The sequence below is a fragment of the Anser cygnoides genome, chromosome 2 (assembly GCF_040182565.1).
Source record: "Anser cygnoides isolate HZ-2024a breed goose chromosome 2, Taihu_goose_T2T_genome, whole genome shotgun sequence".
In the NCBI taxonomy this organism is placed as follows: domain Eukaryota; kingdom Metazoa; phylum Chordata; class Aves; order Anseriformes; family Anatidae; genus Anser; species Anser cygnoides.
Genome location: NC_089874.1, coordinates 34,020,703 through 34,043,431, shown reverse-complemented (window position 1 = coordinate 34,043,431; position 22,729 = coordinate 34,020,703). Strand labels below are relative to the sequence as shown.

Below are 22,729 nucleotides of genomic sequence, written 5' to 3'. Positions count from 1 at the left end.
CTTCCCCCTCCAGTTCATTACAGTGTGTTCAGTTCCCTTCCTGGATACAAATATAGACCTTTTCCTTTTCCTCTCACTGACCTTTTTTTACCTTTGCAAATTCTCTCCAACAATGCTGTGTAAGAGTCTTTTAACTCCCTAGGGTTTGCCTAGCCACAATGCTTACTCCAACCTAGGCTTTCAGCTCCAGTTTAGTCGCTTGTGTTTAGCCTCACTGGCTGGCCGCTGCTGTAGTCCACATCTCTGTGGGGACTTCAGAGTCATGGTGCCCAGTGAAGAGAGATGAAGGGGTGTCAGAGCTGACTCCATGCCTGGTAGCTGTGCCCCTCTGGAGCTCTGGGCTCAGGGACAGGCCAGCCCCAGCCTGGGCACAGCTTTGGGTAGTGTGGCTGGATAAATCCCGAGGGTGCAGAGAACAGGAAGAAACCTGGGCTCTCAATTGAAAATCCTCTTATTACCATATGTATGTAATGTCTCTCATTATGCCAAGCTTTTGTTCCCTTTTTGTAAGGTGTTGTGGCAATCCTTAGTGGGATATTTTCCTCTTTTTTTTGTTTTTCTTTTTCTGTTCAGTCATTTTATTTCTTCATATTGAACCACAAAGCCATGAAAAATAATTCTTTTCCCTTACTATTATTATTTTTTTTTTCAGATGTAACATTCATCCATGAAGGAAATAAAACATTTCTGGATAACCTTGTTAATTTTGAAAAACTGGTAAGTTAATTTTGTCGTTCCTGTTTTTCATAGAAATTCTCATTCTCTTCTTCCCTTTCCCCCACTTATAAGACTAAAAGGTTTTCTTGTGAGTGAAAGAAGAGGAAGTGAACAGAGGTTAGCTCTGCTGCTTCAAACAGCAAACAGGATAAAACAGCCAACAGTTGAACCCCCCTGCCTCCTTCCTCTGCTCCTCTTCTCATTCCTTCCTCCCTGCTTTTGTCCTGTAAAATAGTTAAGCCAGTGGTATCCATCGTCAGTGCCACACAGTCCACTCAGTTCCTTCCCAAAGAGACCTGTTCCTTTACACCACCTGTGGACTGTTTCTCCTCAGTTAAGTTCACCAGCTTGAGCTCTCTCTGAGTTGTTTTCTGTTTTCTCAAGGCACCATAGAAAAGGTAGGTCTAGTTCAACACTAGTGCCTGGTATGCTAATTCCAGGGATCTCAAATTAAAGTAAAATTTTTGGTCTAGGTTAGATGATGAAGATACTAATGCCTAAAATGTGAATTAAACTGACTCTACATGTCACTATATTAATTGTTATATAGAAGGCAACTTAATAGCTTTGTATCTTTGTGTACATCTACTCTAGACATGACACCTATGCTGGCATGATATTCCAGATGGAGTTTTGATTTCTTTCATTTGCTCTAGTTCTTTCTTGATAACACTTCTGTAGCACTGAAAACCATAGCTTACACATCAGAGCAGTGTTGGCATGGAGAAGCTTTGATTTTGTTTGGCTGGCCTATTTGATCAAGAAACCAAAATGTTCTTCCTGGTTGCTCTAGATGTGCCATGGGACTGTGAGTCCAGATGGTTGTTCCTGGGGAATTGTTGCTACGTATTTTCTCCATGTGTTTACACTTGTTCAAGAATGAACATGCAAACAGGGAGTTATTCATGAGCTATATGTTGAACTTTTTTTTTTTCCACATCCTATCATAATATACATTGTCTTTCAACCTAAAAGCGGATGTAGACTTTGTCTTTTGAACCTGAGATCCTCTGTTCTTGTTTTCTTTTTGATTCTTGTACCTTTTCTTGTTGCAGAGTTTAGGAGACCACTGATTTACATTTAATGAAAGGTTTCCTTGTCCCAAGTCCATTAACTGTTTGACCTTTAGGTGTTTGCATAAAACTCATTAGCATGTTCTTCTTCATTGCCTCTTGGAAGTACATCCAATTAACATGTAAATTAAACTAGCCCTTGATGCACAATAATTGTTACTGAAATCCCCCCACTGGCCCATATATTAATTTAGTTGATATGTAGGATATGATTCTTATTTCAGTCTTAGCCAGACCTTGTTGTTTGTTTGTTTGTTTGTTTAATGTCACGTATACATTTAATGCATGCTGGGCTTGCTTGGTAAGATTTCTTATCCTTCCTGTCTCCACTGTGTCCCCAGAGGTGGTGGGATCTTTGCTAATTGACTTGAGTGAGCCAGGATTTCACCTTTTTGATGCAAAAGGATAAATGGGCATCTTAAATGGGGGAAGAGTCTGTGATGGTGGTGGGGTGAAGGTTGCTAACACTGACACTTCCTCCAAATTGTTAGTCAGATCACGCCCTGGGGAACGTGTTGTCTCATGGTTGTCCCAAGCCCTGTGTACATATGAATGCAGACAATAGTGCAAGCTACAGAAGTGGAAGCTTAGAAGAAATTTAAATAGGGGCGTAGTGGAAACTCAGACAGTATATGTATCACACTGGTTCATTTGGATTCTAAGGTGTTTAGTCTCTGGGCATGAATGTACTAACAAGACGCTTCACACATCACCATGTATACGTCCATGTTTCTTTTTTACTTGTAAAGGCTTTGTCCCAGTGAAGAAAGTCTTTTCTGGTGTTTTATTACTGTGCTGAGCACTTTCTGACCGCTTGAGAAAAATTAGGGTTGACATTGACTCCTGCTTAGTTTGGGTCAAGCTGCAGAACCTCACCTGCAAATTTGCTGTTGCAGAAAAAGAAGAAAAGAATCATTCTACCATAGCAGATTACTGCTTTGGGGAAGGAACTTACTCACTGTCATAAATGCGTAGAGTTTCTGCTTATGAATTTCAAAGCAAAGACGGTTTATTATGTCTTCATTTGAGTCAGTACTTTTGAAATATTTCAGGTCTGCATTAAGCACTTGACCTGAAGGAAGACTTGTTAGTCTGAACCATTGTTTTTTCCAACAATATCAGTAGGTTTAATAAAATATATAATCTCTTACTACAGTCCCTGCTTATTTTATATTCTTAGGCCATCATGACCACAAAATCCTACCATGACTGAACTTGATTTGACATGACATGATTGCAATGAAGACAAAGTTAATTCAAAATATAAAGAAAAGAATTTGCAAGGAGTAGAAAAAGAAATGATCTTTTGTCTTTGGAATGTTACCCAGTAATAGCAAAAGTTGAAAGGATTGCAGTGGTTTGTTTAACTTGATTTTGGGTAAACTCTACAATAGAGTTAGATCACTACTTAGTTCCATACACTCTTCATCTATAAATGAAAATACAGCCTTATATCGTTACATCTGAAGATTTACTGAGCTGTTTCACTGAATTGTGGCTTCAATTTTTTTTTTTTTCAGTAAGCAGCCATCACCCATATCTTAACAATGACATGTCTTAGATACACTTCAACAAACTCTAATACAGGTCAGTGGCCATTACCATTTTAGATAATGCCATCTTACATAGTATCTTCAGCAGTGAGAACTGTACATGCAGCTGAAGAATTTCAACCTCCCACACCCCCCAAATATCTCTACAATTCCCAAGACTGAGCTTTTGCTATCATCAGTTAAAGGAGTGCTAATGATTCTAGGTAGCTGGGAGGCTGAAAACCCACAAGAAATGTGTTATTCATCACACTAATGGTACGCGAGCATCTGTTTAAACAGTCAGGAAATAGCATTTACTTTGCAGATGAATAAGCTGATTTTCTGTATTACAATTGGATCCCAGAGAGTTGGAAATGGACAGAGGCTCTAATTGGGCTAGTAAAGAAGAGAGATTTGGGATTCTGCTTTAATAGAGTGTTACACAAATAGGTTCTTCACCACCAGAACATCACCTTCAGAAGCTATCTTGGGATGGACCCCACACTGACTGACAAAAGAAGCAGCAAAGAATGACAGTGTGTGCGCTAAGGGGGGTTTCTCTTCTAGAAGCTAGATTCAAAGGGTATCAGCTAAAAATTATGAAAAACATTCCATGTTTCTATGTTAAAAATATCAGAGCGGCAGCAGTGGTGGAAGTTGTAGCTTTCCCAATACTCGCACTATTGACCATGAAGGACATCTCTTGGGAACTTCATTATAATCGGTGCAAGAACATCAGCACAAGAAATTGCGTGATTGCATGGCAAATGAAGCACAACACGTAGCAAAAATATATTTTAAAAATTGATTCACTGAATATGAAGTTTCCATTAAAGCTGTTTTTCCTGTGATAAGCTTTCCTGCGGAGGAATTCTGTAAGCTACTCTCTGAGCGTTGAGAGATGAGCTGTTCTATGTTATTCTGATCTTAAACATATTTTGCTGAGGACAGGTAATCTGTTCCGCCTCTGTTTATTTTTGAGGGAGATGTGAGAACACCATCAACAGTTTTGCAATGAGCAGTTAAGCAATTTGCTTAAATTAGTGATCAGATTTGGTGAGAAGTTGTTGGCCAAATTCTGTATGTTTTCACTTTTCTATCACTAAAGCAATTAAATAAATAAATAAGAGTAATGCCTCAACAAATGTATGGGTGAAATCTAGTGAAAATGAGTATACTTTGCTGACTTGTACTGAACAGTTCCAGTTTTCATAGGCTGAAGACCTGAGCCTGAATGAGAAACCAGACTTAAACCTTTTATTTCCTCTGCGTAATCTAAGTGAACATCCAAAATTTACTGTACCTCAGAAGAACAGTAAAATGGCAATGTTTTAAATAAATGCCGTATCAAAGTAAACCATATATCATGAGTTATGATTTGTTGGAACTGTAAAATGGATAGATATTTGTAACTAAGGGGAGGAAAAATACTTGCAGGAGTGTAATAAGAAGCACTGAAGAGAAATCTCCCATGTAGCCTGAATTTCCTACCTGCACTACCATGATATTCTTCCAGTGAATGGCCAAGGAAAGACGTTTTCAGTACTTGTGGCACTACTGTATGGCAGTTGGCAGCAGTCTTTCAGATGAATTATGATTCTGTAACCAATGATACAAAGATGGCTTTAATTATTCTACCATGAGGGAATCTGAATATAAATAGCTGCTGAAACGTTGTACATGGCCCCACGCTAAATGGGAAGAAGTTGACAACTACAAATGCATCTTTCTTAATCTTTCTTACCTCTGATTTGTGGGTTAGAAAGAAGAATTAAAGTTCAAGTTTAAAGATATTTTTTTGTTCCAGGATCAATTGAAGGTGAATTCTGGAGTCAAATCTTGAAGAACCATGCAAAGCCATCATTAATGCTTTGTTCAGACCAAAAGTCAAATTTTTTACAATGGTATTCCAAATTTACATTTCATTTTTCCAGGACTTCATTTTCTCAGAGCATTAAAATCTTTCTTCTTTGATTGGAAAGCCCAGTAAATTAAAAAATACATCATTCTTAGAGGCACATAGGGGAAGACTGGTTCATTATTACTTATGTTCTTCCGCAATGCAACTTGCTGTTCTAATTACCTAGGAATGCTTTTTGTTCCATATTCTATAGGCAGGTATTTTGTGAGTGTGGAAGGTTCCAAGTCATTTACTGTGCTTATACTTTGTTCTGCCGAATGGGAAAAAATTCTCCTTTTGGGGGGCAAGAGGATAATATATTCTTGTTAGCAACAGCTTTTTTTAAATGGTGTGCCATTCTTTGGAAAACGTCTGTGGAGATGTCAGGGTGCTTGCTCTATCTGGGATGTAGGCTGTTGTTTTTGTATGTTGGTTATCATACTGCAGAAAACTGCCTAACTGATACCAGGACCTGCTCATGCTTGGCAGTGTATGGATATATGCTGAGGTTTTGGCTGGGCCACAGAGAGCTTGCAGCCCAATTAAACAACACGTGGATACAGGAGAGGTTGCAGAATATCGGAAGCCCTGGACAGTGCACTAAAGACTGGAGTTGAATGCAGAAATACCCAGCTAATCCACACAACTTCCCTCCTGTAGCTTTTCAGTTTAATAGAAGTCACGGGAACAAAGAATAAGTAATTGTACGGCTGTTTTTCATCACTGCTTTCCACGGGCTCTTTGGGAGTTGTTCTCATTTAATCTGTGCAATACCAATAAAGACCTCCTCAACTAACTTTGTTTCATCATATATTACCACTGAGCCAGAAAGCAGGGTAGCCTTTCTGTTGTTCCCCCACTGTCCTCTTTTACTACTTTACTACAGTTGATTTTTGCTTTACATGGTAAGGCGAGGAGATTTTTCAGGATTTTCTAATGACAGAAGCCATCTCAGATTTTTGCACTGATGTTTTATCTGTCTTGTCTTTGCAGCACATGATTGCAGATACTGTTCGATCATTGAGACATTGCAGAAATAACCAGTTTGGTGAGTAGCCAGATTTCCTACTTGGTTTGCCTTTTTACAGACTTGAGGGTGATTGTTTTTTCTGTTTTGTTTGTTTTCATCCTTTCTTTCCACTTGCTTTGCTTTATTTCAGCAGCAAAACATTGCCAGTTGTTTAAGTAACTGGCAAGAGGGGATGTAATTTTTGGAAGGCCAAAGCAGCAGTAACCATAGTTGGATAAAGTTTTACTTTATAAAATGTTTGTAGAGCACTTCTAGATTTTTTTTATAAAAATGATTTTCCTGCAAAAATTACTACCTTCCCAAAATACTGGGAACAATAAAACAAGATACAAGTATAGATGTGCAAACTACACTTAATAAAGGAGGCTGCTGTTTCTCCGTTTCCCAGCTATAACTCAGTTACCTCAGTTTGTTCTGGAGAGACTGACACCACAGAAGCATTAGACACCAGAGGATCAAACCCTAAGGGCCCATGTTAGAAGACCCCAGCTTGCTTTCCTCTGCTGCTAACAGAGGAGGAACCTTGTTTTTCTCCTTCTCAGCAGTTCTCGTTCTCTGCAGAGAGGTTAAACACAAGAGGGGGGACAAACACCACACTTCTTTAGGAAGTGGTTAGAGCCACTTTTAAGCCAAACACGCTGAACATGTAATTTACTGGGGCCACTAAAACCTCTTTTCCAAAGAGCTTCAGAACTGTACTGTAGCATGAATGTGGGATTTTCATGGTTAGGGAGAAAGTTTGAATCGTCTTCTTTGCAGCTGTATTTTCAGCAGCTGGCAGCACAGACTCTGACAAAAAAAAAAAAAAAAAAAAAAGTGGGTAAATACATTTACCTTGGAGAACTATAGGTACTATTAAGATTTTTGAATACTTTTTTTCTATAAAATTACTTGCATATGCACTGACTTTTTTAAAAAAGAAAGGTTGCTTACTATTATGGTTTTTGTGTTATTTTAATACATACAGAAAGAAAGAATGGAAGAGGAAGAATGACACACTTTTTTGTTTTTCTTCTGTTAAACCAGAAACTGAAGGAAATAATGATTAATCCAACCCATATCTCTATAAGTTAGAATGCCTTTTATTTGGCATTATAAAACGGTAGCATTGGTTCCTTATAATGAGGTGATTTTTTTTGCAGCTTCTTTGCAAAGCTTTCATCTCATCTTTGCTTTTTTTAATTTTATTTTTATGAGTGGTTTTGTAAGTGTTGCAACATAAATCTAAGGTTAATACCTGAGATTTATCATATAATCTGGTAGTTTGAAATGCACGATTGTTATTTTATTTTACCACAGACTTGATTTATTGTGAAGCTGGCATTAAAAAGCAGCTTATACAGATATCCCTGTAGGCACACTTTTTTTTTTTTTTGGTTAGATTCGTTTAGGCATGAAATGAATTCACTGAATATTTATTGAGACTTTATGGACAGTTTCCTTTTCTAGTGGGCTTATTTTGCTCTCAGGAATGTGAATCTTTCTACTGCATCAACTCCCAGATTGGCCTGAGAGCAGCAGGCATCTTACTATAGGAAAGAATTCAAACAAAGCCAAGCAAGCAATATTATTATTGTTTATGAACTGTATCATGTCTAGTAAGTGTCTTTCTGGATCAGAAGCTGATTAGGTTTCAAGCAAGACTGAAATTCATTTTTAATGGAAATAATGCTTTTATATCCTGAAAACAAATAATAGCACTTCCAAAATCAGGCAAGGCAGCCTGAACAAATAACACAGTTGAAGTTTTTTGTAATTTCAGGTGTTAATGAGAAATACAAATGTTTCTCAATACATGCAGCACAGCTGCTGTGATCTATTCCCTAGGACCAGAAAGGTCACTGATATATTCTGACACAGATTTATCACATTGTCCTGTCCACATTTCTGAAGTCAGATAGGGGCTCAGAAATAGCTCCTAAAAATAGCTTCCCAGGAACACCATTAGCAGCTGCATTCAGAAGCTGCTGCTTTGACATCCCATGTTACTTGCATAGCATCAAATAGCGCTCAGTAGAAATGAGTAGGATGGTTGGTTCCTGGAAAGGTTCTCATGTAGCTGGGAAGTGTGGAAAAAAGGATGATAATGAAACAAAAAGAGGGAGGGAGCATGCAAGTTAAGCTGATTGGTTTGGGGAGTTTTAAGGGTTTTCTTCTTTAATTTATGGTAATGTTATTAAAAATTCCCTGAGGACAAGGACTGGAACAGAGCTCTTCAGCCTTCGCCGGTTTGTCAGCAGTCAGCAACAGAGGGCAATGTCTCGTTGTTTCCTCTGGCTGTCTCAGTAGCAATGGACTTAGCTTTTCCTTTTCTGCCTCTGCTGTCAATGTCACCAGCAATGCTGGAAGGTTTCACAGGCAGTGAGTTCCCGAAAACTCATGCCAAGCTTAGCAACTGTAGCAGAAAACACATGCTATTCAAGCCACCCTTGAACATGCAAGTTGTACAGCTGATTCCTCTTGCCATATAAGCTCCCATGAAAGAGCAGCAAGACTGTTATTAGGCAGAAATCAAAAGCATAACAGATGAAAACCCAGGGGCCTGCCAAAGCAGCTTTGAAGTACTTCAGCATCCGTCTGCTGCACTGTTGCCTTTCACCTGCTCCAAAGGAAATGACTGAGGGGCCTGCTGTCTTACCTATTTGTGCTGAAACTGTGTAAGAGTTACAGGCTGGATCACCCACCCATGCTTGGGGTTACCTGTTGCTCTGCCAGAGCAGCACGAGGGAGCCCTTGCACTGCCCTGGCAGGGGACATGCTGCACATGCTCCCAGCAGGAGCACATCTTCCTCTTGGGAAGTTCAGTGTCTTGCCACCCGCCTACCCCTCCTGCTACGCCTACATGCATGCTAGCTGGCTGGTGTTGTCTACTTCTTCCTTCCTCCTCCCCTTTCCTGTATCTGTTACCTCATGGGTTGCACTGAAGTGGCAAGTCCTTTGGGTCGCTGGCACGCAGAAATGAGCAGCAGGCAAGGCTCAGCTCTCTGATTCCTTCCCTTTCTCTGTCCCGTAGGCAATGAAGTTCCTTCGAAAGAGCACCACGAACTGAAGCCATACGTCCACCACCTGCATGTCATCGACAACCAGCAAGCTCTCTTCGAGCTTTCTCACAGGATAGAGCCGCGCGTGTGAGCGTACACAGCTTCGTATAACCTTGTAACTGCAGCACTTTGAATTAAGTGAATGTTTATGCCAAGCATGTTGCTTCCCTATATGAGAACAGTTTACTGAGTTTTATCAGTAGCTCACACAACATGCACAGGAAAATCGGGCAGAGCAAGCAAAGAAGCTGCTCACAGAGCTACAGGGCAAGCTTGGTGCCGTCCCCGCTCGTGACCAAGCGGAGCAGTGTTCTTTGAGCTCAAGAGCTTGGTTTCTGTGAAAATATTGTTTGGTCCAGTGTAGCTTTCAATGCAGATTCTGCCAGTATTAGAAAGGAAGCGTCGTGTCACAGCAGCAAACCATTGCAGCAAGCAACATGAAGCAAGGGGGTTCGCAATTCTTCGCAGTGTGTACCTCACTAATTCAAGGTTGCCAAAAATACTGTGCAATCCAGGCAGCTCCCCTGCGTCCACTGGAGCATTTTGTTTGGGATAACTGTGGACAGCCAAGAACTGGAACATAAAAAGGCAGCACAACAGGTGAACTTCAAGAGTGTGTCACAATTTGGAGGTCAGTAAACAGTTGATACTGTAATGGTCCCTTAAGAATCTGCTTTATAAAACACACTGTAGGAGCCAATCCACTTTTGTTGCAGTTTCTGGACACAATTGTTTGTACACAGAAAATGCGTTACTTTCTTCCTTTTCATTTATCTCAGATTTAGTACTAGCTTCTGCAGCTGAAGAGTTATAGACTGTTACGGCAGGAGCTACTTTTTTTTTCAGCTTGTATTACACCCTCCTTTGTGTCAATTCAGAGGCAATGCCTAGGCTCACCTACATTCCTAACTAACCTTCTGGAAATGCTCTGTTTCAGCAGGTAAAATTTCACCTAACTTGCACAAGCTTCCAGTTCCTAAAGAACAGCACTGTACACCCTTCAGGGTACCAGTGTAACGACCTGCATACACATCAGGCTGTCAGCATTTGGGTCCCTTACTGCTTCTGTGCACCTCACATATTTTCCTTAGCCAATTTTCATGTAGTTAATAGTAGTACTTCTGGGCACATACTGAGGCAGCATTTCTAATGTCCTGTCTACAGCTGACCTAAATCTACACACCACTGTCACCATAGCTCCGGTTTTCAGCATGAAGAAGCTACACAAAATAATGTGTGCTGCTCTGCCTGGCACTCGCGTTCATACACAGACTTGCAGTAACAGTCCCTTTGCAGAGCAGGAAGGTGGATACGTTGCACCACTTTGCCCGTCTCTATCCTATGTTTTCCACATGAGGAAGATTTCCAAGAAGATACTCCTTTACTGAAATGTGGATCTACTGAAGTAGCATGCTCTTCATCATTGTGTTATCTCTGGTTTAAAGGGATTTTTAAAAAGCAGCTTTAATAAGTAGTCTGTGGGGGAAATCTGTAGAATGCATTCAGTTTTCCCATCTGTGAAATATTGTATAGATCTATTGTAAAGGAAACAGATGTTTCAGAAATGTATTTGCTTGTACTTTGTTATTATCAAATACTATATGATTTTTTTTTTTTTTAAGAAAAAAAATCTTCTTTTTACCCAGTAAAAAGAAAGAAAAAATAAACTCTTGCTGGCCATGGAGTAAAAATTTCCTATGTTCTTCTGTAGATGTGACTGCACATACTGTAAATAAGTCTTTTGTGCAAACAGACCAAAACTGTTCAGATGAGGATACTAGCTGCAGTGGACTCCCTTTTTGCAGTGTAAGAACACAAACCATGGGTTGAATTTGCTTCTTGTTCTGTTGCAGTTCTTCCTCTGGCTCCAGCATTCCCTGAATCCCCACCCTAGTTGCATTACCTGCATTGTCTGCTGGTTTTTGAGCTCCCCCTTGTGAAATCTCATTACTACGACATTATTTTTAAGAGCCTGCATGTAGACCTGACTGCATGCATTAGCACATATGTTATAATGTTATTCCACAAGTTGTTCTGTTGAAATCTGTGGGAGAGGGAGCATAAGAAAGTATTTGCGGTTCACTGCATTCAGCTCTGTGATAGTTTTGGTGGTTAATGCTGTTGAAGCAGCAGCAGTGCCAGAGAAGAATAAAGGAAATGGAAGAAGGGAGGGGAAAAAAAAAATATATATATATATATATATATATAAAAAGACAACTGCTCTGGCTTTGATTTTAAAGTATGCTAAAGCCAGCTTGAAGGCTCCTCACTGCCAGTTCAAACTGGCTGAAGCAAATTGTTGGGTAACGTTGTACTGGTGGGCTTCGAGCCAGCCTGAGCATTTGCTTTCTGCACCACTGTAACTTCATACTGAATCGGGTGTTGTCTGTCCCTTACAGCTGGCATGAAAACAGTTTGAAGGCACAAAGCCAGCACTAAGCATGTTATCCAAGTTCTGGCTAACTGGACTATTTTTTAAAACTTTACGAACTAGTGTTCATAGTGGCCTTTATTATTTGAATATGACTTAATGGTCTGAGGGGCCGACTTTGGTGCATCAATTTCACATTGAAAATATGGGTCTTAAAACTGTTACCTTGAAGGAAAGGCAAGTAGCCCAAATAATATGTCTAACAAACAAAAAGGCCTGTCAAAGTCTTCCTTCAACACCTAAAGTATTGCAGAGCTGGGCTTCAGACTGGCAAGCACTTTGAAGGTGTGGTGGGAGGAGAAACAAACCCTGTGAAAATGCCAGGGGCACTACATAGCCTCTCCTGGGGTCCAGCACAGGTAAAACTGTGATTTTTGAACTGTTCATCCTTGCCTAATAGCACATTTATGTTACGTGGATAAAATCCATGAATCCCGTAAGTTCAGTATATCACAGTCACACCTGAGGCTAAATATATCGCATATTTTCATGAGTAGCTAGGAGGAGTAATTAGACAAAACCACGGAAAAAGCCAGGTCACTCTGTACCTTTGGTGTGTGATTTTGCTGCATCAAATGTAGATGCTTCCATTACTTGTTTGATTCTAGCCCCATTTCAGATAGAAGTTAACTGCATTTGCATGACACTGGCAAAAAAATAAATAAAAATATATTGAAACAATAAGATATGCGGCTGTAAAATTACAAAGAAAGATGTAAATACTAAACATTTTAGCAGAGTAATATTTATTTGCATAGCCTATTTATTGTCATCTTATTACACTGTTAAGAAATACTGGGATGAAGTCAGTGAGCTGAGGTAAGAACACCTGCCTGTTATGTTCTCTCTGGGTGCCATAATGCTGTCAGCTTGCATTAAAAGTAATAAAACAGAAAACCCCAAATCAAGGTATTTACCTAACTTCTCAGGGACTACAGCTAGTAGTTATCCACCGCTATGAGACCTGGTATGTATGAAATAATCTGATTTACCAGAATCAATGTTGCCAATGTTTTCCTTTTCATATTTCATGCTTGTCTGCCTCTGTACATATTAATTGTGTTGTGTATTTATGAGAGCTAGTAAGCAATAATTTATATGTCAAAATGGCCAAGCAATACAAGGTTAAAACTTGTAGAAGCAACTGTTACATTTATCTTGCATTTTCCAGTGTTTTTTAATATTGCTTTTCAAAATATAAAAACTACCTTAATGAAGACCGGGCTCTGTGCCTTCCTGCCTATCACACATCCTTTTTATTCCTAACCAGAATATTTTATGCTCATACTTCTTCAGTTCTGCAGCCCCTCCCTGTGTTTGTGAGGTGGATGCAGTGTGCGCCTGGCTTGGGAGCCTGGCTCCATTCAGAGCCACTGGTACCTCTCTGGTTGGTGGGTCTTGCTAATGCTGATAAATAGTAGGTGTTTTCAGAAGCAGAGATTATATTAATGGGGTCTCAGCTGTTCCTTATCGTCACTGCACAGTCTAAGAGGGGCCTGGAGCCACGGTGAGAAGTCCCTGTGGGAGAGGGTAGGAGTACATCTATCTTCAAATTCCCAGGAGTCTGCTTATCAGCACTTGATCCTCTTAGTGAGGGGAGCAAATGCTCTCCCCTCGCATCATTTGTCCCTGCTACTGCTTCTCTGGTTTCCTCTCCCTTCTCTCAGCTTGTCTGGAGTATGAAAGTCAGAGACTGTGATGAGCAGTGAGTGCTCTGTAACGCATCTGAGGCTTGTCTGCTCCTTCCATCCATTCCACTCATAAACTGTAGGAACCACTAGGTCAAACCTGGCTATTTCACACACAAATAACACTTGGTACCTATGGTGTGATGTCTGTTTGAAGTGCTTTGTAAACAGGCAATACTGCATCCTCTAAGTGGCTGAACCTTACCTAGACTTAAACTTGATCAACAAAGTGTGTGTGCCAGTGTAACAGCTGAGAAGGGTGTGTAATAATTGCAACTGGAATAATTGAAACAGTACAAGCCCAAAATGTTGACCCAGTTCTATAACAATATTTAAAGACTTTTCCATGCTATCAGGACCGTGGAGATGTGTAGGACCTGTAGGACGAGTGCCTCAGCTCCAGCTGTGCCAGAAGAGCCATAAGAAGAGGCTGCTGCACTCAGCAGCTGATCTCCAAACGTGGTTCCTTCAAACCATCTTGCTGAACTATTAAGGCAAGGGATCCCTTGTTCTTGTTAACCAGAAAAGTGCTTCATTAGCAAAAACTTGTAATTTAAGCTGCCGTGGGAAGACAGGAGGAAGCAGGTGGGGGCAGTTTGCTGGGGTGAACTGTACAAAACAGGACTTATCTGTCCTGAGGTGATTCCCTCTTCTCTGTCTAAGAAAGAGCCAAGCCTGAAAAATAAACCTGAAGATTTGTTCTGTTTCACATCTCAGCAGGTTTCCCTGCCACACTGGGCACCTGCCCTGGGTCACGCTCTCTTCTGCCATGGGGAAGGCAGCTGAGCACACACACAGCACAGCCCAAAGCAGCAGGTTAAACAACACCTCCTCGGGCTCCAGCACTCTACCTTTACACCTCCTACAGTGACCACCATGTCACGCTGACAGCACCATGCACAGGTAGCTACTGTAATACCGTGAAATACCTGTGGTTTTATCAGACCTCAGAGAATCACACAGTGCAGTTAATATATCAGTGGAGGCCTGCAGACACAGAGCAAATAAACAATCTTTGAAGCAAGGAGAGAAATATTCTCCTCTGCTTTCCCTCCAGGCTGGGGGAAGGCTGGTGGACTTCATAAGACCTTTATAAAAGTCCTGAAAGCCTAGAAAAAGTGAGCTTTGGCATGTGCCTGGCCTCGGAGGTCAGGGATGATGCAGTCTGCATGCTGGCTTTTAGCTTTCACTGTCATTTTCACTCCACCACCTCGGAGGACTGTACTGCCAGTGATTTGCAGAGGCACCATAGTTCACAAATCACCCCAGACCCTGCAATTTTGGGAACTGGCTGGGCTTCAGCATTATCTTCCATCCCTCTCCTATCCCAGGCAGACTATGGAAGGAGGGAAAGGGGCATCATCTTGAAAGCCTCAGAAAGCTTCCTTTGCTCTGAAGGGTGTTACTAACTCTTTCCTGGTCCTGCGTCTGCAGGGGGAATCCTCAAGTTAGAGGTAATTCTTGTCCTTACCATTGATAAAAACACAGCAAGCAGAGAGATAGCATTTAAGTCCCAGGATGAATTTAATTTGGGTCTCAGGAGAGAGAAGAGCCATTCAGGAGGCCACATAAACCCAGCAGGTGAAGGGGAAGCTCTTTGTGATTGATTGCACCTGTACATCGGCCTGCTTAAGTTGTTACCTTGTAGGGAGAAGTGGAGAATGCAGGGTTTGTGTGTAAGCAGTTTGTGTGTGGACTAGCTGTGGTGTGCCATAAGGTCCTGGCGCTGTTAGTTCCTCTCCGTAAGGTTTCAGCTATCTCTGAAGAAAGGAGTCAGAGCAGTCCTGGGGGTGCTAAGAAATACTGATTCAGCAGTGATTAGAATAAAATTTGGTAGCAAAACCAAAGTTACTTGACCTTCTTTAACTTACAGAAGGTTAGATAGGTACTTGTCTAAAATGAGTAAGAAATTAAGATTTTAATCAGAACCAAATGAGCAAAATAACACCAAAGGACAGTCACTGTGGTAGCTTCCCTTGATCAATTTAAATGATGACTTCTGTGGGAAGATGGGATATGGACTGTACGAAGTTTGGAACAGGTTTTCTTTTTGTCTTGCACCTGAAGTCTTGCAGAAAATTGTCGAGGCTTCTAAAATTTGAGCAGGTTGGGCTCTTGTCTTGGCATCCTGCTGTTGCTCTGTCACAGGTGCAAGTCCTTTCCTCTCCACAGGAATATGGGTTTGATGGGAGCATTACTTGTCATGGGGACGTGACACTGGCAGAAGTCACCCGTTTAACCTAAGTGGTGAAGTGCCCCTTGAGAGAGGCTCCACCAGCTGTGACAGATGGCTTGAGAGCACAGAGCCATGCTTTGCTGGAGGGGAATTTACCAAGAAATATAAATAGTGATGATTCAAACCTAGGGATGACAGCGGATGATGAGCATCAAACCCCAGATCAAGCAATTCCACACTAAGTTATACAAGCTTTTAACAAATGCTTGTGAGAGCTCTCTTTTTTTGCAAGGTTTATCTTGCTTGATGAGTAATTAAACTGCTGCTGAGGCCACCTGGGCCTGATTCCTGCATAGGCTTGCTCCCACAAAGTGTGCTGTCAGTGGAGGTGGCTAGTACAGACTTCTGTTGAGGGATCTTTCCTGGCAAGAACTAGACAAGAAGCTGCCAGCACCATGTTTTATGAAAAGACAGTCAGGGTTCTTACAGGGAGCATCTTACAGGGAGCACATCATCATTTTGACCAAGGAGAGGGCTTGATTGGCGTGGTTGCTTCCAGCAAAAGCTGCTGCCAGCTTGAACAAACTTTTCCTGCAGCCAACCTGCTCATAGCTGTAGCTTCTCTTTCAAAAACTCAGATGCCATTGACATCTAGTGGTGAAATCCTGTGCCTGGAGAGCCAGTTTATTGCATTAAAACTGCCTGTGTGATCTCGAGGGACTGAAGGGCATAGTGCAGCCGTGAGAGGCTCCTCTGTCATCTGTGTGGTCCACTGGCCTCTGTTTATTAGATCTGTTGACTCAGATTCCTGTTTAAGTGGATTGATGCGATTATCTGTTCAGCCTTTTTGTGCACATTTCCCCTTGGATTTAGTTGCTAGTTTTTATGATGAGAGGGCACATTCACTTAGGACAGATGCTAATGGGAATAAAGACCTCCACCTCCTCATCTGCCAGTAGCCCCCCAAGTCAGCATCTCACCCAAAGCTGCTGGCTGTAACATGAGCATTTGGTCTGGGCTAGCTTCTCCAAACACGCCACAGAGTTGTCTGCATGCATTTGACAGAAACAAGCAAATTCCCAACCTGCTGGGTTAATAGCACAATGCTGAGTTTGTTGTTTCATGTAAGTAGTGGTTTTGTGAGCCCAAGGAGTGTTTTTGTTGTTGGTGCTGGTGGTTTTTTTGTTTGTATGTTTTTTGTTTTTGAGGAAGGTGCTGTTGTACATGTGCTCTGTTGGTGGTTGTCGGCAGCTATGTTCACCCAACCTTTGAAAAGGAGGAGGTTGAACTGTTTTGTGTAGCAGTGTTGGGCTTTGATCCCAAATACAACGTGCTGCAAACGTATCGTGCTGTGAAAGGAAAACAGGTTGCTCCTGATTTCAGATCTCTCAGGTGTCTCTGTCAGCAGGCCAGAAGGCACAGCCCTGCTGGGTTGTCCCCTGGAGCAGACATGGGGCAGTGCTGCACCTGGGGTTGTTGTTTGGGGTTGGTCTGCAATCTCTGTGCCATCATGGGTTATGTCCTCTTCATTCTGGGCACAGCACCCCAAACTCCCCATTTCTGTAGTGCCCCCATGTGCACAGCTGGGTGAGGGACTGAGCACAGCTGGGGCCAGCCAGCTGGAGCTGGCGTATGGTGTCACAGGGAAGCTGCAAATATATAAGACAATGGAGCATTTGGGAATCAGTTGTGTTACGAGTTGCTGGTTGGAAGCCAGTGACTACTAAAAGGAGTAAAACTCAGAAAAGCTGAACATCTCTGCTGCTGGTCAGTGACAGCTGCAGGTTGTAGGGACTCTGGGAAAATCTGAATTTCCCCCAGAATAATAACCAGATTTTGGTGTGACTTGGGGACTGGGAGCACTGCAGTTTTATCATACATTTATCATTTAGTTATGAAGAAGCACAATGCCACTGCTCCTGAGCCTGCGGGCTAAGCCAGATCATGAACCCGGGAGATGTCCTCGTCTCAAGGCAATCCTCCTCCTCTATGTAGTAACCCTCTTACTAAAAAAACACACACACAACTTGTTAACTCTATTCTACCACTAAAGCCTGCAGATCATTATGGGATCTGCCCAGGGACTAGCTGCTGTGCTGTTGTGACTGTGGTCACAGCGATTGTCACTGCTCAGCCTGGGGCGGTGACAGGGGCTGTTAACACTTGCTCTTCCCTGAGCTCAGGTGTTTGTGAGCAGCAGATAAAAGAAATGTTAATAAATCTTATTCACTTAGTGCCATTTAGAGGGATCTGAAAGCACATAAAAATGCTACCTGGCTGAAGTCCCCCAGACAGCATCAGCAGAGAGAAGTTACTGTCCCTGTTTCACACACACAGCAACTTAAGAGAGCAGCAAAAAGGCTTGGCCAAGATCTTACGGAAATCATGATCTAGGTTTAGGTTGGAAAAGATCCTTAAGATTATCACATACAACTATCAGCCTAACACTTCTAAGTACATCACGAAACCATGTCCCTAAACACCATGTCTATACACCTCTTCAACACCTCCAGGGATGGCATAGGTCTTCCCCTCGGGACTGGAAACTCAGCCAGTGTCCAGCCTGGCCAGTGAGCTTTCCACATCTGCTGCTTCTCCAAAGCCCACTTCCACTTCCCGTGGCTGGCTGATGGTTGCTCAAGTAATGTACTCTGTGACAAGCCCAAGGAAACAAGTCACTCTGAGTGTAGGAAAGCTGATGTGCATAGAGCTAGATACCACAGTCAACAACCACAGACCTGAGGGGACATTTTAGAAGCTGGAGAAAGGTGGAGCACCTTTCTCAGGCTCCTCAGAGCAACCCTTTTTAGTAGACAAGGAGCCCCTCTTCCTGGGGACTGTTTCTTCTGTTTCTCCTTGCTTGCTACAGGCATGGCCCCAGTCTTCACCCTGACACCTTTCTCAACAGGCTGCTACTAGCAGGAGTTTACTCCCTGGGCCTCCCACTCTGCCAAAACAGCAACCAGATCTTACTGGCTTGGGTTTCATTAGTATATAGTTTAATGGTTTTATTTTTTCTGTGAATATCTTTGTTAAGGGAGGTTGAAGAGAGGGTTACTTTTGTATTCCTTACATTGCAATATCTCAGGCTGAATGCCAGCAAGAGCATACTGTGACCAAAAAGCAGATAATTGGCTCTAGGAAAATCCTGTCCTGTCTTGTGCAGAGGATCGCACCATCAGATGATTGGCAGAAGAAGGAACTATAAGACTAAATTCTGCTTGAGTTTTGTTCTCCTTTATGCCAGCGATCATGTTTGTAGTAACCTGAAGTGCTTGTGGGAGCAAGAATTTGCTGCTGATACAATTGAGGGAGAACAGGAAGCATTTTTAACCTAGTTTCTAAAGAAAAAATGTCTCATTTGCTTGCTCCGTCTTATCCCTTGTTAACTTTCTAGTACTTGAGACTCATTCATCCAAAACTGAAAGTGTAATGAAGGCTTCAGAAATAATTATGTGCCCGTGGGGAATGTGGAGGGCAGCTGGGAGAGATGCAAGGGAGTCAGGCAGGAAGGTGCAGCACCGCTCCCCAGCCCCTTGGCTCTGCGGCGGGCAGAAAGCCAGCTCATGCCCAATGCTATGTTAGCTCGTGCTTGGTGGAAATTTTGCAGGTCACAGGAATCGGTGTGTGGGCACGTTCAAGCAAGGTACCATTAGCACACCTTGCTTTTCATCCTGAAGGTTTAATGGCTGGTAGAGCTGGCAAGGCACTGATGAACCAGTTCCTGATTTTACCTAATGTTATTGCTGATGTCCTAGTGTTAGTGTTGCCCCATTCCTAGCTGACTACTACCAGTAAAACTACAGTGCCATTCAATATTTGTAAATGGGGTGTGTATGTCTTTTTTTTTCTTGCTTTCTTGCTTTTTATGTCTTCGGCTGCTGTATGGAGAAGTGGAAGAGGGAACAGAAATTGAACATCAGGGGAACAGAAATTGAACGCCAGTCCTATTTCTATCCTGGATATTTCACAGTTCAAAGACGAGTGTTTGACTGCCATACAGCATATTTTCTGACGGAGCACAACTGCTTTAGGGCTCCCAAAAGGAAGGATCCATGGAGGTCTTAAACCTTGTCTGGCTCAGCAAGATGATACAATCTGAATATAACAGAGTGGCACCGATCTGAGGCAGAACAGTGGTTATGCAAAGCAGATAGTACTGCAAGTATACTTTACTGCAACAACATTTTGTGCTGGCTTTTAATCAATAAAAGGACGTTTCTAGTTGGAGCAGGTTGGATGGGAATCAGATCAAGTTTCCTGCCTTGTTTTCAAGTAGTAACATGGAATTGAGCTTAAGCAATGTGAACTGATATTTGTCTGGGGTTGTTTTGTATATATTTATTTATCATCTTCTCACCCTGTTGTGTAAAAAAGAAGCAAAAAGAGGGAAAAATCTATTTTCAGGTAGCGCTCAATGCTGCCAAGTGGAAGAGGAGTCTCGCAGCGCCATCTAGGGGCTGCTGTGCTCAGGAGAGTGACGGGGAAGTTGCCTCTAGCTGGAAGCTGGCAGTGTGTTTTAGCTGCTCTCACCTTGCCAAAAGCAGTCCCAACAATGGATAATAGCTTATTACTGAGCCCCCCTCTCATAAGGGGGAGAGTCATAAAATATTGGAGAGATGTGCTGTCAAGGGGTATGGGCATATACCTGCAATCCCTGAGAGATCTTGGGTAAGCTCACATCTGAAAAACATATGGATAAGTATTTACTAGTTCCCTAATTTGTGTGCAAACAAGCAAAGAGTAATCTTAGTTGTGGCAGGCAACTTGACCAGACTTTGCTCCTCTACTCAGTAGCAGGGTTTTGGTACTGAATGACACGTTTCTCTCCAGGAAAGGTAGTCCTCACCTCATTCTGCACTTGTTTCTAGGTCCTGGTTTTTCAGGTGTTTTGCTAAGCACAAAATTCATTTGTGGGCTTTGCTGAGCACAAGGAGAGTCAAAAATCATTTACGGGTGAGGTGAGTGTCTATGGCAGAATTTGATTTGGGGAAGTGGCATCATCACACAGTTCTTCTGAAGCGAAAGCTTTGGAACAAAGGTATCACGTCAACTGTAACTACAGCAGCATTGGTGGCAGGGATGACTCTGGGTCATGTTGATAAAGCAGGAGTGCATAACAACACAGTAAGACACAGGCTTTTGGCATTCTAGGCCCTTCCTCTGCCACTGCAGAAGCTATTTTAGACTCTCTTTTTTACACATAGATTATTTTTCCCACTCTAGGTCTCCTTCAGAGAGGAATGGTGTTTGGGGTATTTTTGATAACTGGTGCAATGTCTCTGAATAGGGGTAGCCAGCAGGTTTCCGAGGGCTGCTGGAGATGTTTCCCCTTTGTTTTCAGGAGCCTCGGTGTTCCCAGTGCCCACGTCATGACCAAAGTACTCCTGAATACAGGTGTGCTGGTCGTGGTAGGAGAGTGCAGATAACATGTTATAATGAGTGTCACACTGCTTTCAACGTGCTTTTTATGGTTCAAGCAGAATTCCTATTATTACCAGAAATGTAAGGCAACATTTTGTGAGGTTACACACCCTCGATTAATCTTAAAAAATGAATTGGAGAAGTAGCCTCCAGTAGTGAGGTGTCTATTCTGTGAGAGTCAAACTCCATGAGAGGAAACATTTCATCTTGAGTTTAATGTGGGATAGACTGCAGCTGAATGAGAAGGAAAAAAAAGAAAGGTTCATTTTCTGAAGTGACTCGCTGCATGTGCTACTGAACAGTCAGAAGGAGTTTGTCAAACAGAGCAGCGCAACAATGACACCTTCTGTAAAACACTAGAAATGTCATGTCTTGCCATTCAGCTTCTGCCTTGGAAATTTCTAACCTAGATGTTGGCAGAGAGCTGCTGATGCAGCTTCTGAAGCAGACATCCCTACAGAGAAGTGGCTTTTCCCTGCTGGGCTGCACAAATGTGCCCAGGTTGACAAGCCATAAGCTGAGGCTTGGTGGAAAAGGGAAACCTGCAAAAAAAAGATTAGAAATGTTAGAACCTGTTCAGCATTCCTAACCCACTTTTTTTTTTTTTTTCATTTTTTTCCTATCCCAAGACATGCTTAACCAAATGAGTGAGAAGCTGAACTCCTTACCTGAAGGATTTCCAGTTCACAGTGTTCATGAGTGCCCCAACCCCATGTTAGAGGCACTTGCAGACAACCTGTTAAAAATATTCCACTGCATTGTATTTCCCAAATTAATTCGTTAAAAGGACAGAGCACAAGAGGGAGCCAGACTCTGCATCCTGGTAAGCTCTTGGCTGTGTGCTGGGCAGGGGCAGAGGAAGCCTGGGCTTTGTTCCTGTGCTTGGAGCCCTTTCTGTGTTTGTCTGATCAGTGCCTTCAGCCTAAGGTGCACAAAGTCCTAAGGTGGAGCCTCCAGGTGGCCAAGGGAGCAGCCAGCACTGATGCTGGAACTAACTTTGAAGCATCTGAGATTTTTAGGGATTTTAGTTTTAGCTGGTGTGCCTGAAGTCACTGTTATAGCATATGGCAGTTAGGGGTCGAACATCTACATCCTGAGCCTCAGTCCAGCATCTTTACCACCGATCAGCCCTTTGGCAGCACTGCAGCTGAAGTGACCCTCCACACCCTCTGCTTTCTTGAACGGCATCATGGAAGTCCTTATCTGCCGCTTAGCATCTCTGCCATGTTACTGGACAAAGCATGAAGACCTCTGTTTAAGACTGGAAAATTAACTGGATTCCTACATATTTGGTGTAGTAGCTATCAGATATCACAAGCTTAATCTGAGGGTTTGATGCTTTAACAGCCACCTGCAGGCTGCTACAGCATGAACACAGCCCTCGATGTGATACGCAGTGCTTGTACAACAGGCGTGCAGTGCGCATAGTTCTGGGTACACAAACGTTGCAGTGCAGCACCTCCACCGTGCAATGGGCATCAGAGCTGCAGGGACAGCCCCGCTCTGTTAATGCCAGTTCTTCCTTGTACACTTGTTATAATGTTCAGCCCATAGTCACTAACTCTTCTGTCAAGGCAGTTAGGGTTTCCCTAATTTCAGGAGAGCTTGACCAAGAACTAAGACTCCAGTCTATGTCATACATCCTCAGGAATTTCTGCAGTGTAACCTGACCAAGTACAGTGGTGCTAGATCTTTATTTTATTCATTTATTTATTTT

The 22,729-nt window shown here is 42.3% G+C and overlaps 1 protein-coding gene across 3 annotated transcripts in view; it reads left to right on the top strand.

Annotated features, from left to right (window-relative positions):
• Positions 1-12,941, top strand: part of RAPGEF5 (Rap guanine nucleotide exchange factor 5) — a 161,776-nt gene extending 148,835 nt beyond the window's left edge. For all 3 annotated transcript variants that reach the window (XM_048070208.2, XM_048070211.2, XM_048070209.2), the window contains 3 exons: positions 653-717; positions 6,216-6,270; positions 9,266-12,941. In XM_048070208.2, the coding sequence (XP_047926165.1) occupies positions 653-717; positions 6,216-6,270; positions 9,266-9,384 (239 nt within the window). In that variant the 3' untranslated portion in view covers positions 9,385-12,941. The remainder of the gene's footprint in view (positions 1-652; positions 718-6,215; positions 6,271-9,265) is intronic.
• The last annotated feature ends 9,788 nt before the right edge of the window (positions 12,942-22,729 follow it).